The sequence below is a fragment of the Anser anser genome (assembly GCF_964211835.1).
Source record: "Anser anser genome assembly, chromosome: 27".
In the NCBI taxonomy this organism is placed as follows: Eukaryota; Metazoa; Chordata; class Aves; order Anseriformes; family Anatidae; genus Anser; species Anser anser.
The window spans coordinates 2,995,856-3,010,074 of NC_139748.1; the positions used below are offsets into that span (position 1 = coordinate 2,995,856).

A 14,219-nucleotide genomic window follows, 5' to 3' on the forward strand; every position below is an offset into this window, starting at 1 on the left:
TTTGGTTTGTATTTTTTCAAGTGCGAGCAGTCTGCTTTAGCCTGTAAATGAAACGTGCTGTTGAGAGCTGCCACCCAGCAGCCCCAGAGCCCCATGCCCTCTGCCTGCAAAGAGCATCTGCAAAGAAGTATTTCCCCTCTCTGCCTGTGCCTTTCCTTTGGCTGACTTTCACCTCCTTATGCTCTGGCTTTCTCCAGCATTTTTGACACCTGCTGTTGCAAATGGCACAGGAGGGCCTGAGCCCCACGGAGGCGAGGGGCAATGGAGAAGAGCAGGAAACGTTCTGAGTAATGTTCCTCGTATGCATTTTCATCGACAGCAGCAATTTACCACAGAATGGCATTAATTATTACGACGGCCTGTTGAGCAGCCTGTATAACGGATTAGGCAACAGGCTTTGGTGGTTGCTGCCCCCGGCTGGTTTCATGTTTGTCCAGGCAGAAGCAATGATGGCTGTAATTAAAAAAAGTGTTGTCTCCTGGTCTTATTCTCAAGAGCGGGTGACCAAACAGAGAAAAATGATTTATTAGTGCGTGGCTTTCAAAACAGTAGCTGAGGTACCGCTGTCTGTCAGCCAGATGCTGGTACAGAAAGCTGAATACCCCACAGATAAAGCAATTTGGGAAGCAGCAAAGATGAAGAAGTTGTGACAAAGCAGAGAAACAATTTTCCCTGAACATGAGAGTTTCTGCACGTCACAAGGAAGGAGCCAGAGTGATGCCTGCTCAGCTGATGAAAGGCAGACGGGGACAGAGGAGAAAGGGCAGAAACAGCACAGACAAATTAAATTCCCTGAGTCTGTCTGGGCTGCGTGCATCTCTGGCAGCAAACCATAAAATATAAAGAATAAGGATCCTTACCCTGGCTAGAGTCCAAGCCAACAGTGTTGCAGTAACACCATAAACACATTTCTGCTTTAGTAAAATATTAGCTACACTTTGAAGTGAAAACAGGACAGTAGATCATCAAGGTCAGACAGTGGTTGTTCACATTACCCTACAGACACCGAGTTTTCATCAAGAATGAAAGCCCAATAGCTGAATTATTTCTGCATCATGGACCTCCCTGGAATACGAGCTGAGACAATTTTGGCTCAGGACAAGCAGGAGGGCAGCAGGTCGGCTGGTATTTATTTCTGTGTTTCCCCTCCCGGCCCCGCAGTTTGATGCGTAGGGCTGTTCTCCCTCCAGCACTGCAATCGCTGTCACAGGAGCTCAGATATCAGGCTCTAGCTCATCTGCCCCAGACCCTGGGCTGCATCCTCTCTGTAGCACGGCAGGAAGGGGCTCGGGTGCTGCAAGAAGCAGAGAGGTCAGGACAGGTCTGCTCCTGCCCGCAGTTGCTGGAAGTGAGTGGATGATTCTGGTGCAATAGGAAAGGCGTGCGCTCTGAAAGTGTCCCCAGGGGCTGAGCAGTAATAAAGCTGCAGGAGAATGCTAAGGTTTCGAAACTTCCAAGAGGAGAAAACCCCACTTTCTCTCCCTTTGCAAAGCAGCTTCCTCCTCCACCTGCCTGCAGGCGTCCTTTCCTCAGCACTGCTCCTCCTGCATGGCGCTGCCCCTGCACGGGAGCGAGATGCTGAGCTCCCGGAGAGTAGTGAAGGAGGCAAAGAGAGTGTGGGTGCAGCATCCTCCCCGCCGGCTCTGACCGTGACTGTGTGCTCTGCTTCCAGATGCTGGCTCCCTGCTCATGCACCTCAGTGCACGAGGTGCCTGTCCCTCACCTGCTGCATGCCTTTGCAAGGGGTGAGAAGTGTGAATTTACTGCTCGGTGGTAAGACGTGTGGTTTGAGGCATAAGACCCTCTGTATAGGCTACACAATGAAATCAGATAAATAATGGTAATTGTGACAGCACAAGCTGAGGATGTGCAACAGAACCCAGCTCCTGCCCTGAGCTGTGGTCCAAATCCCACCCTGATCAATGGAGAGGTCCTCATGGACATCACCAAGCAGCCTCAGCTCCTTCACCAGTTAGTGACACTGCTGATTTCCTTTGGTCGGTGAGGAGCTGTCTCACCACTTCATTCATATTTTCTCGTTAATAGAAGGTTGTGGAACATGGAAAATATCTGTCATCCTTAAATGGTTGATTTCGAGGTGCTGGTGTTGAAAGATTAGCTTCCGTGAGCAGGGAGAGCCATGTGTTCACCCATTCACACCCTGACACCAAGGCAAATGGATGTCACACTGCAAAAACCTAGTAACGGGAAAGGAAATTAAGGGAAGGAAGGCCCTGAACAGCATAAGCAAATATTTGAGCAAGGTTAGTGAGCAATCAAGGAGCTCTTTCTTTGCAAGTGAATCACCAAATCCCGCTCAGCAAGAAGCACACGCACATGCACTGCAGGCAAATGCTGACAAGCGTTTGGGTCTCAGGTCTAAGTCAAGTCTCAGGACTGGGTCTTTTGGGGAACAGACGAGGGCTCTCCTCCTCCTTCTCCTCCTTCGCATTGCTTCATTTTTCCGACACTGGATGTGGCAGACACTGGCCTCGTGCAGGGATGCTGGCGTGATCCAGAAAGCCTTGGCCAGGTGCTGCCTGCAATGGGTGAAGCTGCAGCAGGAGCTGGCTCCTCCTTGAGGGCACAAGGAGCTTGTTCTGAAAAAGCAACAGGCTGTGAAGGAGCCTCCCGGAGGCACCCGGATGGCAGCGCCCTCCCTGCCTCTACCCGCTCACACGTGGGCCTCTGCCCTGGCCAGACACCCCCAGCCTGATCGCTCCTGAACACAGGGAAATACACAAACACACCTGCTTTCATTTGAAAATACACAAAATAAGAGTTCCTAAGCCTCATGCTTGCTGACAATTTGTACAAAATAAAAATAACCCAACATTACTTGTTTCATTTTTTTTTTTTTTAATCACTAGCATGTAGAGACGTGCTCACAGGCTCTTGTGCACATCTGAATGCATGCCATTGCCAGTAGGGACTGCATCTGCTACAGAAGGACGCCACGGTGAATTCAGACACTTTCGCCAACTAGAAACATAATTCCTCAAAATTTTGACATACACAGACTCAGCACAGTTTCAAATTGGGTTTGTTTACAGTAAGTGCATCAGACTTCCACAAAATGTGCTACTGAGTGTCAGTAAATTACAATAATGCACACAAGAAGTTTTTTCTATTCAGCAACCACACAGTAAACTTTTTTTTGCATAGTAAACTTTTTTCTACTGATAAGGCAGAAAATACCATCTGAAAAGGAAACACAGATTTCTTAGGCCTGCAGCACCTGTGAGGACCTATTTTCTCACACAATGCACCTACTTTCAGCCAGAACACGGCAGCAGAAGCAGCCTCAAAAGACTGAAACCAGACTTGCGAGACTGTCTGTAGCATCAGCTGTATCAGAGTAGTTCCTACCAGACACTGGGCGCTCATGAATATACAAAGAGTTTATAATTTAAACAATACTTTTATTAAATTATCATAGCTTATGTCTGCAAGCAAGAGAAATACAGAATTTTCCCTTGTAAAGTGTCCTTTGATAGAAGTCAGATATGTGAGTGCGAAGCTGATTCGAACAAACTCCGTATTTCCATCTAAATGCAAGACCCTGCTGACGCATCTGCCTGTTCACCTGGGTAGCAAAACACCAGGAGTCTGATCCAACTTCAGCTGCATCAGTGGGATTGCTCTGGGACAGGGCGTTATTGTCCTGCCTACGGCCGAGGGGTGCAACCTGCCAGCAGCCTCGTTAGCGGGTGGTTCTTGCCTCCCGCTCTAACGAGATTTCTCCATCCAGTCCAGAAGGATGTCCAGCTCGCCCAGGGATTTAATTGCTGCAGATGTGATATTCAGCTGAAAGGGATGTAAGGGAACAGGTTGATAGTGAGGACCACGGAGCCTAAGGAGACTCTGAATGGCTGCATTAATTATTGGACAGAATCATCAACTTACCCCTTCGTAGTTCGCGAGTATTTGCTTAAATTTCTCAGTGGATTCCTGGCCACACAAGCACTTATTTTGATTATGCTAGAAAAATGAAATTGAATTCATTAGGCATGGGGGGGTCATTTTTAAAGATATGAAATTCCTTTCTAGTTATACTATCTAGTTAAACTATTGTATAATATACACTGAGATCTTGTTCAATTATGCAAAAGGCTGCGGGTCCTTAAATCAGACTTCAGCTTAGGACACTTGGGTGGACAGAGAGACAGTTTTTGAGAGCCCCCATGGGAGCTGGCTGATGAATGAGCAAATACAAAAATTTCTTAGTGGAAACGAACTATTCATTTCATACTTCTTCATATTCTTGTTAGAATCTTTTTTATAAATAAATATTTTGTAAGTTATGAAGCACTTAGGTTTATTTACACACCAAATACTAACAGCTGAAAGTGAATGTTAGCAACAACCAAGACTTACACACTGCTCGAGTTTCTTCTTGATGCTGAGGAAGGAGTTGGCTATGCTGCTGATTTTCCGGTTGATGTATGAGTCCTCAGTCTGGCAGTGCTTGAAGACTTTGTCCATGTAGAAGTTGAAGAGGTTATGGATGATGCAGCATCGATCTGAAGACTTAAGCAATAAATTCTACTTTTAAGAGGTCTTCCAGAGTTCTACAAACCCGTAGTCACCCGTCCTTCTCTCCACAGCTAGACCAAGCCGTCTCTGATGCTAAACACAGAAGCTGACAGCGTGATGCTTTGTGTCATGAAAGCTTTTCCAGCCCTTCTTGGCATGTATTGATAATATGTATAGATGGGTATTTTAGGCTGATTTTCTAGATCCATCCTTAGCACCAAAATAATCATCTGATTTTGTAGCTGGGTATTATAGGCCTGAAGCAGTGGCCCGTGTCTAGTACCTTGGAGTGTGAAAGTTGCAAAGACCTTGTTTATATTTCTCAGGAAACCAAGGGCCACCACGACCGCCTGGCAAAAAGGAATGGGAGCAGGGCGAGCACCAGCAAGCGGCTGCCCACATTTCTAGAGAAAGGCAGCCAGCTCAGCGAGCCCACACCGCGCAGGAACTGCAGCAGGACACCCACCTCTTTTCACATACGTGATCCGCATCACTTTATCCTCCCTGACGTGTTCTTTCTGTCAGTGCCTGTGCTTCGCAGGAATTTAGAAATTGCACTACTACAACTCACCAAACCCTTCTGAACTGGAATTCTTTATGACTGGTGTTAGCAAGCGAGCTGGTCAAAATTAGTCAGAGAAGTGGAGGCACGGTACGGGCGCCTACCTTGACCTTGTGCAGAGACTGCGGGTGCGACAGGATGCTCAGGGTCCTGATGGGGTCTCGGGCTTGCTGCGTGGGAAGAGAAGACGTGGCGATGGATGCACCGGCTCCACAGGGCTTTGGGAACTGCTGGCCGCACAGATCCCCAGCTCCCCAGGAGCCCGTGGCAATACTTACGATGTTTGCTTTAATTGCAGTGAAGCCAGACCTGATCTCGGTGACACTCATTAAAATCCTGCAGGGTCCGAAGTGGAAGATTTTGTTCTCAGCTGCCGGCATCAGACTCAACCAGCAAGTCACGGAGCAGAGGCAGAGGAGTAAGCGGGAGCCCTTCATGCTGCTGCCGGGGAGACCTGCTCAAGCCTGTGTTTCCTCAATGTCTCTCCTCTAAAAAACACAGAAGAAAAATAATTCAATAGTTCTTATTAAGATTTCCAGCAAATTGTTTAACGTTCATTGCTCACTTCATCACAGTTTATATGTAAAATACTAGCTGAGATCACAGAAGTAAATACATCTGACAAGTATGTTTGGATGTATATGCCACAAGCTAAATGGCACAATCATATTTCTGAAAATATACACATTCTATATAGCACTGGTTGTACACATAGAGGTATGTATGTCTAAAAGCAACACACTGATTGGTATCTCTTAACTATTTCTTCTTTCTTCCCCAGGTGCCAAAGAAAAAAATTATATAAGAACAAGTATTTACTAAAAGATCCCAAAAGAAGGAAAAAAAAAAAAGCCAGTAAAAGGTAGCATGTAAATAGACAAAGCTCTTCTCCAAAATTTTCAGCAGATAAATTAGGTATTTAAAAGTCTACTGGGCAGCTGGACTGAAGGTAAGTGTGACTGAAAGCAGCAGATCCCAAAGGCAGTTCCCGAAGGAAAATGCTTTCTCTCTGAAACAGCACCGATACTCCAAATGTAGGTTTTGTAACTGTAAATAACTTTTTTTTAAAAAAAAATTTTTAAGTTTTGTAACTGAAAATAAAGGCTATTCATAAACAAAAACCTCACAGCAGCTCGGTATAGGAGTACCAGGAGATAAAAGGGACATGCAGCAGAAGGACAAAGCCAGTACCTTACCTTCTTTGCCACGGGTTCACCCGTCTCGTCAACGTCTGACCTGGAGAGCTCCGAAGAACGCGTTTTTATCCAGGTACTGGGAGGAAATAGCTCTCGGATTAACTTTTGGGACTTTTCTTGCTTTTCCCAGCATATATTTCCCTTTGTAATTCCAACTCTTTCACCCAGAGGTGTTTCCCTTGCATCTGGAGGCGGGAAATCCTGGCATTGCTGCCGCCCGGGGTTGGGAAGCTGTGACCGAGGGGTGGGGGCGGCATCTCTGCCACGCAGCACTCGGGGCTGCGGGTCCCCCGGCACGGTCCTGGCGATGCCCCCTGGCCAACGCAGGGGGAGTCAGGAAGCTGCTGAGGCCATTCTCCACCGCTGTCCTGGTGTGTGAGACCTTCATCCTCTGGTTTTGGGAGACCCTGCTCTCAGGCTCGCTGTGGGGATGGACACGCCTCCGTCTGCGTGTGCCGGGTGTCCGGAGACATTGGGGTCTGAGAGGGACAGCAGCTCGGGGCTGCAAAAAGTCCTTAGGTTTTCAGGAGCGCTGGTAACTTAGGTGAGCACTACGCACAAACCAAAGCTTGAAGGGGATGAATTTCACTCAAACCTTTAAAACGTACCATCCCAGTGGCAGCAGGGCAGTTCTACCCACAGGCAAAGACTTTGACTGCGAGGTCCATGCTCACGCTGCTGCGAGCATCACCTGAGAAAAACCTGATGGTGCATCCAAGGTCCTTGAGCAGAGCTGGCACCTTCTCACACCGGCCTTTTGGATGCAGACAGTCCCCTGGGAGCAGGGTTTGCCAGCTGGGGCATGCTGTCATGCAAAGGGGGCAAAACCCAAGTGGGTTCACCAGGCTTTTGGCTCCAAGGTTAGGTTAGTAATTGTGTAACCCTTTTGGACATAGCCAAATACAGCCTGCAAAGAAAAATGAGCGGTGAAAAAACCTTCTCAGGCTCCCTGTACCCAGTAGGGATGCTCAGAGGGACCAGAGGGGGCAGAGGTGTCCTTGCAGCCCCACAAACCAGCCACGATGCTCTGGGGCAGAGCAGGAGCCCGAACACGGCTGTTGCAATGCAGGTCTTGTGTGTGAAAGCTTGTGCACGGGGGCTGTTACTTCAAGTTTTGCAGAGTGAGTAATTTATTGATAACTGAGCTCAATCTTGAGAGTATATCTATCATCACAGTAACACTAGGCAAATAGATTTTATGCCCGGGCTAGTCACAGTATTGCATACAGCTGAAATTACCACAAATGCACCCAACGTGCCTCCCTCAGCCCCGTGCCTTAGCACTGTCAAAGAAAACAGCCAAAAGGGAGGTCCAAATCTGCAGCAGGTTGCATTTGCTCTTGCCGAGGTGTTGGAGTTCTCGGCAGCACGTGGCATTAATCTATGCCTTCCTCCCCAAATTCCCAGCTGCTGCACGGAATTGCAGCAAAAGGTGCGCTCGCAGCAGAGGAAGAGGCACCCGAGGGCCCTGCAGCTTTCCCAGGCAGCCGGGTGCACACCCAGCCCAGGTGAGGAAATGAGGGAAGAGGCAGCGAGTTCTTACTTCATTATGTAAATTGCAGATGAGAAGAAGGGATTTCTCCTTTCATTTTGGTAACTGAACATCTTCCTTTTTGGTAACTGATGCCCTAAAGGCAGGTCACCAAACACCAGCAGGCAAGAAACTGTCAGGGGTTAAAATCTGCCCAGCAGCCCGTGGGGAGAAGACGATGGGGTAAGAGGGGAACAGGAGGGAGATGTTGGACAGGGGAGCTCAGGGCTTTGCTTCCCTACATATTCATCATGGCCCTGGGTGTCCCTTGGCCTTGCTGTGCTTCCACTCGCAAAGCAGCAGCAAGAACGTGAGCCTTGCCTCGAGTGAGAGAGAGAACAACGATGTTGGAGAGTGTGGGACAGGATCCATAGCTTTTCCTTGTGTTTTTTCAAGTACGTGCACAGTGATGGTGTTTGACTGCCAGTGCTGCACCTCTGAGGGTCCCCAGCATGTGCCCTTTGGAGAAGAGGGGGCACAGTGTGCCTGCTGAGGGCACGGCAGGATTTCGGCAGGCATTGGACCAGCTCCTGGTCGGAGCAAATCTCCTCGGCTCAGCTTTCCCCACGCAGATGCGTAACAGAGGCTCTCGTCTGCGTGCCAGCTGCAGCAACAGGAGAACATCCTCAATAAAACAGCAAGCTGTGTCTCATACGCTCTGGGAAGGAAGAGGAAAAGAATAGGGATTTCTGAACCCCGGCAGCGTGACAACGCAGGTGAGATCAGCTGGGAATTGACTCCCTGAGGCGTTCTTGGCGTAATTAAGGCTTTCATGTACAGCTGCACGCTGGGACGTGGTCCTGTCCCCCGTCCTCCCAGGCTGCCTGCAGCAAGGGGGGGGCTCCTCCCCAGGGCTTTCATGGCAGGCACGGTGGGATGGGGCACAAGGAAAGTAACCGTGACATAGTAACACACAGCACGGAGGGCTGTTAGCTGGCTGACACCATGATAGGGGATTAAAAGGTAAGAAGACAAGCCCTGAACATCACTAGCTTGCCTCAAAGTTATTAATAAAAGTGGAAAGCAGCCCTCTGAGCAGCCTGTGGTCTGCTCGTAGGCTCCCAGGGGCTGCAGCATCCCCCTGGAGAGCCATCCCTGTACACGCCACATGCTGCCAGCTTCTGAGCCTTGCTCGTTGGGGTACACCACTGATCCACCAGCTAGTCAGATATCCAAAAGCTTTCATTTCATCCTAAAAAAAATAAAAATAATTTAAAAAACCCACCAACAATAAACAAACAAACAACAAACTAACTTAGAAAAAAACATCCGCCATCAAGACATTGTGATCTGAATAGGAGCCGTGCTGTCAAGAACTGGCCACACACACACATCAACACTAGATTTCCAGTAAAGGATTTCAGAGTGATAAGGTACCAGTTTCAACAGTGCATCTCAATGTAGTTTCATTCTGTAAGGAGATCTGATAATGCTTTGCAGACCATTCTTGGTTTGCCATTCTGTACTGTATTACTCATATTTCACAGCAGTTTTAGGTGCTCCAGCATTTCAGATCTGAAGCTGATAATGGTTTGTACACAGATCCCCAGAAATAGACGACATGAATGATAGAAATGCCTGTAGTAATTTTAATAAAAAAAAAAAATCCAGACTTAACTGCAAAGACCAGTGACAATATCTGAGCTCGAGGAGCTCTTCGTGACATGTTTCAGGAGAAGATCCACAAAAAGCAACTCAGCCACCTGGGACAAAAATGTTCGAGAAAAGCAGCTGGTAAGATTTACCATCTCTGTTGGTGATACTGTGGCTAACCAAGACCCCTGCCAAAGGATTTCCACAGGCAGAGGAAAACCTTTTGACTTGGTTTTTATGCACAAGAGTAATTCCTCAGGTACTGCAGGGCGCTGTCAGGCTGCCCTGCCCTGATCAGCGCCAGGTGCCGATGGGACGATTAATTGCAGCCGTGCTGCAGCTCTGGGTGGTTCTCAGCCCCTGAAAAAACAGCGGTTTCATTGTCAAGCAACCACCTGACCCTCAAATCTGGAGCCCTTCTCAAACCTCATGTGAACAAGTGCTGATCTGGACCGGTCCTCCCGAAAGGCAGGGGTTTGCCCCGGTGCCCTGAGGACAGTCCCTGCCTCGGCGTCACTCTTTCCATTAGCTTCTGCACCAGTGCACGCTGCAGCTCACGGTGGAAATGTGTTGCCCTGCCCCATCCTGGCCTCCGAAAATCTGGCTGCTCTTCTGTCTCTTAATTAGTGCAGTTCATTATCGACAGAAACCAGGGACCTGTTATCAGAGCAGCCTCGCCGCCTGCTCAGCCACAGCTCTGCAATGCTGCTGACAAAAGTAAAAAATTGTTTTTCTCGGTAAACTCATCAAATGACTCAGAAAGAGCTCTGTGAGGAATAATCGGCTGCTAGGTGTGGTACATTATGTGCCCTCTTCTCAGTCACGTTTCTAACCATAACCACTTTAATAATTCTGAAAATCGAGCTCTGAGTCCCGCCTGTCGGGGAGCGGCAGGCTGGGCACGGCTCAGTCTCACCCGGCGCAGCTCCTGTTCGGCCAGGGACAAGCGAAGCACCAAGCCCATGGAGCCAGACCCCAGATGATGCCAGGATTTCCAGTGGGGAGCTGGCAGAGGGGTCCTGCCCAGCCCCGCTCCCAGCAGGGCTCAGGAAGGGGTCTCAAGACCTGAGAAATGTGCCCTAAAACCTTAATTTTCCTCCATCCATAGCTGTTATCCTAACACCCTGCATGGAAACGCCCTGCTTAACACTGCAGATGCTCCACTTTGGCAGGCACACTTCTTTCCCCACGTTTAACTTCTCCAGAGCTGCTTTTCCATGGGTGCCTGGAAGAGCCTGGGCAGCAGGCACGCAGCCCCAGCCGGGCCGATCACAAACCCTAAAGGGGCAGCCTGGGGCTGTCGTTGCCTCAGGGGAGCTCCAGGAGAGCACCCCGAGGTGTGACACCACCCTGAGATGACATCTGAGCACCGTGCTTTAAAGCATCCCCTGGGTGGAGTTGTCAACTCCTGTCCCTCTGGAGCTGCTTCTGCCATTTACCCGCAGCATCGGAAAGGGGACAGAGCCGCAGTTGTCCCCGGAGAGCAGCTCCCCGCTGCTGCAGTGGCCCTGGGCTCACGCTGGCCTCGCTGGACATCCTCAGCTCGCGGCTGTGCAGGGCTGCACGTCATAGAAAATGCCACTGCCTCAGCCACCGCCTTCACAGAGCAGATGCGATGTCATGCGTATGACTCACCGGTGGCAGGGCTGCCACCACGCCAGGATTTTACCCAAAGAGGATATAAAAAAAAGCAAAAAAAGTGTTTTTTTTTATTTCTTTTTCCCTCTAAGATTCATCTTTGTGGAAGGAGAAAAGCGCGGTGGAGGATCTTGTACACCGACATAGCTCTTCTGCAGAAAACCATTCATTTAGTCACTGGTGTAGGGGGGTGGGGGGTGTTGAAGGTTAAGTACTTGCTTACCCAGTTTTGATAAAAACGTGAACTCATATTTTGGTTATCATAAATGGCATCTTCCTCAAAGGGAAATGCATATTTCAGGTCTTTACAGTGTCATAGCACAGCTAAAGAGCAGCTCCTGCTAGCTTGTTCCAGCTGCCCACCGCCCCGTGCTTGCAAGGCAGCGTCCCCCGCCGTGCCCAGAGCAACAGCTTCGGGGATTGCTACCTCGGGGGACTGGATGGAGAAACGAATTGCTCTTGGAAAGTTTTCATCCCGAACCTGCAGCAGTCGAGGAATTTTCCGTAAGGTTTCGGAGTCACCCTGCTCGGGTACCCAGTCACTTGTGATCGTTTCTGCAAGATTTCGCAGCCAGAGAGTGAACTTTGATGATTTGCTTTTTTCCTTTTCCCCGCTGTGCTAAGGAAATTGGCCATTTCAGCAAAAATTGAGGTAAAAGTGCCTGAGAAGAGCTTCCTTGCTATTGAAGATAAACGAAAGCTTCCACTAACGAATGATGTAAAGCCCAGCACCGGTGCTGAGCTAGGCACTAGCCCTCATACACACGTATTTCAAAGACTCAAATCTACCAACAAGACTGAACACAGGTTCTATCAATGAGGCTTTTTCAGTTTCCAGGAGGTTTCAGAAGCCTTTTGATGTGGGCATCCGACATATTAATAATAGGGCTCCTGTAAACAAGCGGTGACACCAGTGTACAGGGGGAAAAAAACGATGAAGAAGAGCTGTGACCTCAACCCACGTCGGCAGCGCGGCGGTGGCCTGCAGGGCTGCACGGGGCTGCAGGACCAACACTTCGCAGAGAAACGAAACTTTCTTGAGAGGTCTTTCTCGACGGAGAGAGCTGGGCTCAGTGAACACGAGAAACGACTGAAGCAAATTGACTTCCACTTTCAAAACCCACGAGAAGCCCCCCACACATCTTCCCTGCAGGATTTAGATTTGTTTACAATGCTCAGTTCTAATTTTAATCCTTGTTCTCTCTTGTAATTAGAGCCGCAGTCGTTATTTGCGTTACCATTTATTGCAGTGTTTCTCTTGTTCCTGCAGTCCTGGAGGGCTCCCGTGGGGATGCTGCCGAAGGAGCAAGTGAGCACCTTGGAAAGGGGGCAGTTGGTGACAGGAGGTGGAGATATGAAGAGGAGTCAAGAACAAAAATAGCCAACGCTGGAGAAAAGTTCTTCACTTTGAAAATTCAAGTGAACAGACCCAGAATGTGGCATCGCTTATCAGGCTCTGTCTGGAGCAAACAGAGATTTAAAACAAAAAAGAAAATGACACAAAATAATAAATAAATAAATAAAAATAAACAGAACATGCACAGAGTTACTGGGGCTCATCACCCCTGCTTCTAGATAAGCAATAGCACACCAAATACTTCAAAATACACTAGGTGCAGCCAGTGAGGGAATTGTACCCTGTGGGGCCGTTTCTCTATGAAATATCAAACCACTCCTTCCCTCCTTGCAAGCTTCAGACAGACAATAGCTTTGAATGGCACAGCTTTTAAAATGATCTGTAATGCCCAGGAGAGAAGGGGACCAGCCGCCAGATTCAGCATCTTTAGAAAGCTCCTCGGCCTCGAATTTGGGCGAGCGCTGGAACTGCCTGTCCCACGGAGCTGGGGTTTGTCCGGGAGGGCAAAATGTGCTGATGGTGCAGGCACTAAATGATGCCTAATAGAGGAGAAACTGACTGCTCACTGCTACTAACTCCATTTTTGAATTATCTGGGGAGCAAATGAATCACTCCAATAGCCAGGCAGAGCTCTCATCGATTCACCTTTCACCAAAACTGAAACACATGTTTCAGTAAATTAGCTGTGGAGTCTGTACATAGCCCATCTCTTAAAGACAAGTTTCGGTTTTCGCTGGGTTAATATTGCCTTGAGCATGCACTAACTCGGGACTGGAATCAGTCTCAATTTCACAACCAAGAGGTTTCGTGCCTGCGAAGCAGAGCGGGGCAGCCCGCGGACACAGGGCGAGGGCTGCCCCAGCTCGAGAAGAGAGCACAGGGGGGAAAGAAAGCAAAAGGGCTTCTGCCAGCACCTCGCAGCCCCTCGGCTCTCCCATCTCCTATGTTATTTGTTGATGGAAACCAGCAAAAACCCAACAAATCAGCGCCACATCCCCTGGAAGTGTTATCAGGAATGATTCCTCCGTGCAAGGCTCAGACCTGCGCATCCCAAGAGAGCGCAGGGTTTGTCCCACCCTCCATGCCAGTGCAGCCCAGCTTCTAGGCATAAATTCCTGGAAAGTAACGGGCTCTGTGCCTCGTTCCTCACAGCACGCTGCTGCCATGCACAAAGCCACCAGCCCAAGCAGTGGCAGGCTCTGAGCCGGGATGCTCGGGGCTGCAGCTCCCGTCCTGCCCTGCCCCGAGCCGCAGGCACAGAGCCGGGGACATCCCGCTGGATATCCCATTTCCAGCAAACCTGCTGCCAGCCAGGAGGAAAGGGTGATAAATGGCTAAATGGCAGGGCTCCTCTTTCCTGAAACAGGAGAGAAAGCTAGCAGAGGGCGTTTGCTTCAGATCTTTTTTCTCCCCTTTTTTTTCCTTCCTCTTCTTTTTTTTTTAACACCAATTTCAGAGAGGGGGGTTTCCACATTCGGGTTCATCAGCCACTTCCTACTTACGGCCATCCCGAGCGACATGGAAAGCAGCCACAGAGAAGGGACCTCAGCGCCTGATCCTGATGCTGAAGAGGATCTTCCACTGGCTGCAATGAGAAGACAACTCCCAAGCACGATGTGCAGACAAAAGCAGCACAGGCAGGGGCAGCTCCCTCAGCCCACTGCCCACAACCCACCCTTCTGTGCTCCCAACAGCAACATGAGTGCAAGGGCACCCTTCCCATCACTGGACGCTGCTGTTCTCCGCACCCATGCTCACTTCGCCTTTGCATCTTTGCAATTAAAATACCTTCCAGGAGGTATCTTA

The 14,219-nt window shown here is 49.2% G+C and overlaps 1 protein-coding gene across 1 annotated transcript in view; it reads right to left on the reverse strand.

The window, feature by feature from the left end:
• Positions 1 to 2,826: 2,826 nt before the first annotated feature.
• Positions 2,827 to 14,219, reverse strand: part of LOC310887090 (interleukin-20-like) — a 31,566-nt gene continuing 20,173 nt past the window's right edge. Inside the window, exons 5-11 of the mRNA XM_083812576.1 lie at positions 9,444 to 13,998; positions 6,295 to 9,017; positions 5,377 to 5,586; positions 5,203 to 5,268; positions 4,378 to 4,530; positions 3,907 to 3,981; positions 2,827 to 3,807 (exon numbers count right to left, since the gene is read on the reverse strand). Coding sequence (XP_083668702.1) covers positions 3,730 to 3,807; positions 3,907 to 3,981; positions 4,378 to 4,530; positions 5,203 to 5,268; positions 5,377 to 5,535 — 531 coding nt within the window. The 5' untranslated portion in view covers positions 5,536 to 5,586; positions 6,295 to 9,017; positions 9,444 to 13,998 and the 3' untranslated portion in view covers positions 2,827 to 3,729. The remainder of the gene's footprint in view (positions 3,808 to 3,906; positions 3,982 to 4,377; positions 4,531 to 5,202; positions 5,269 to 5,376; positions 5,587 to 6,294; positions 9,018 to 9,443; positions 13,999 to 14,219) is intronic.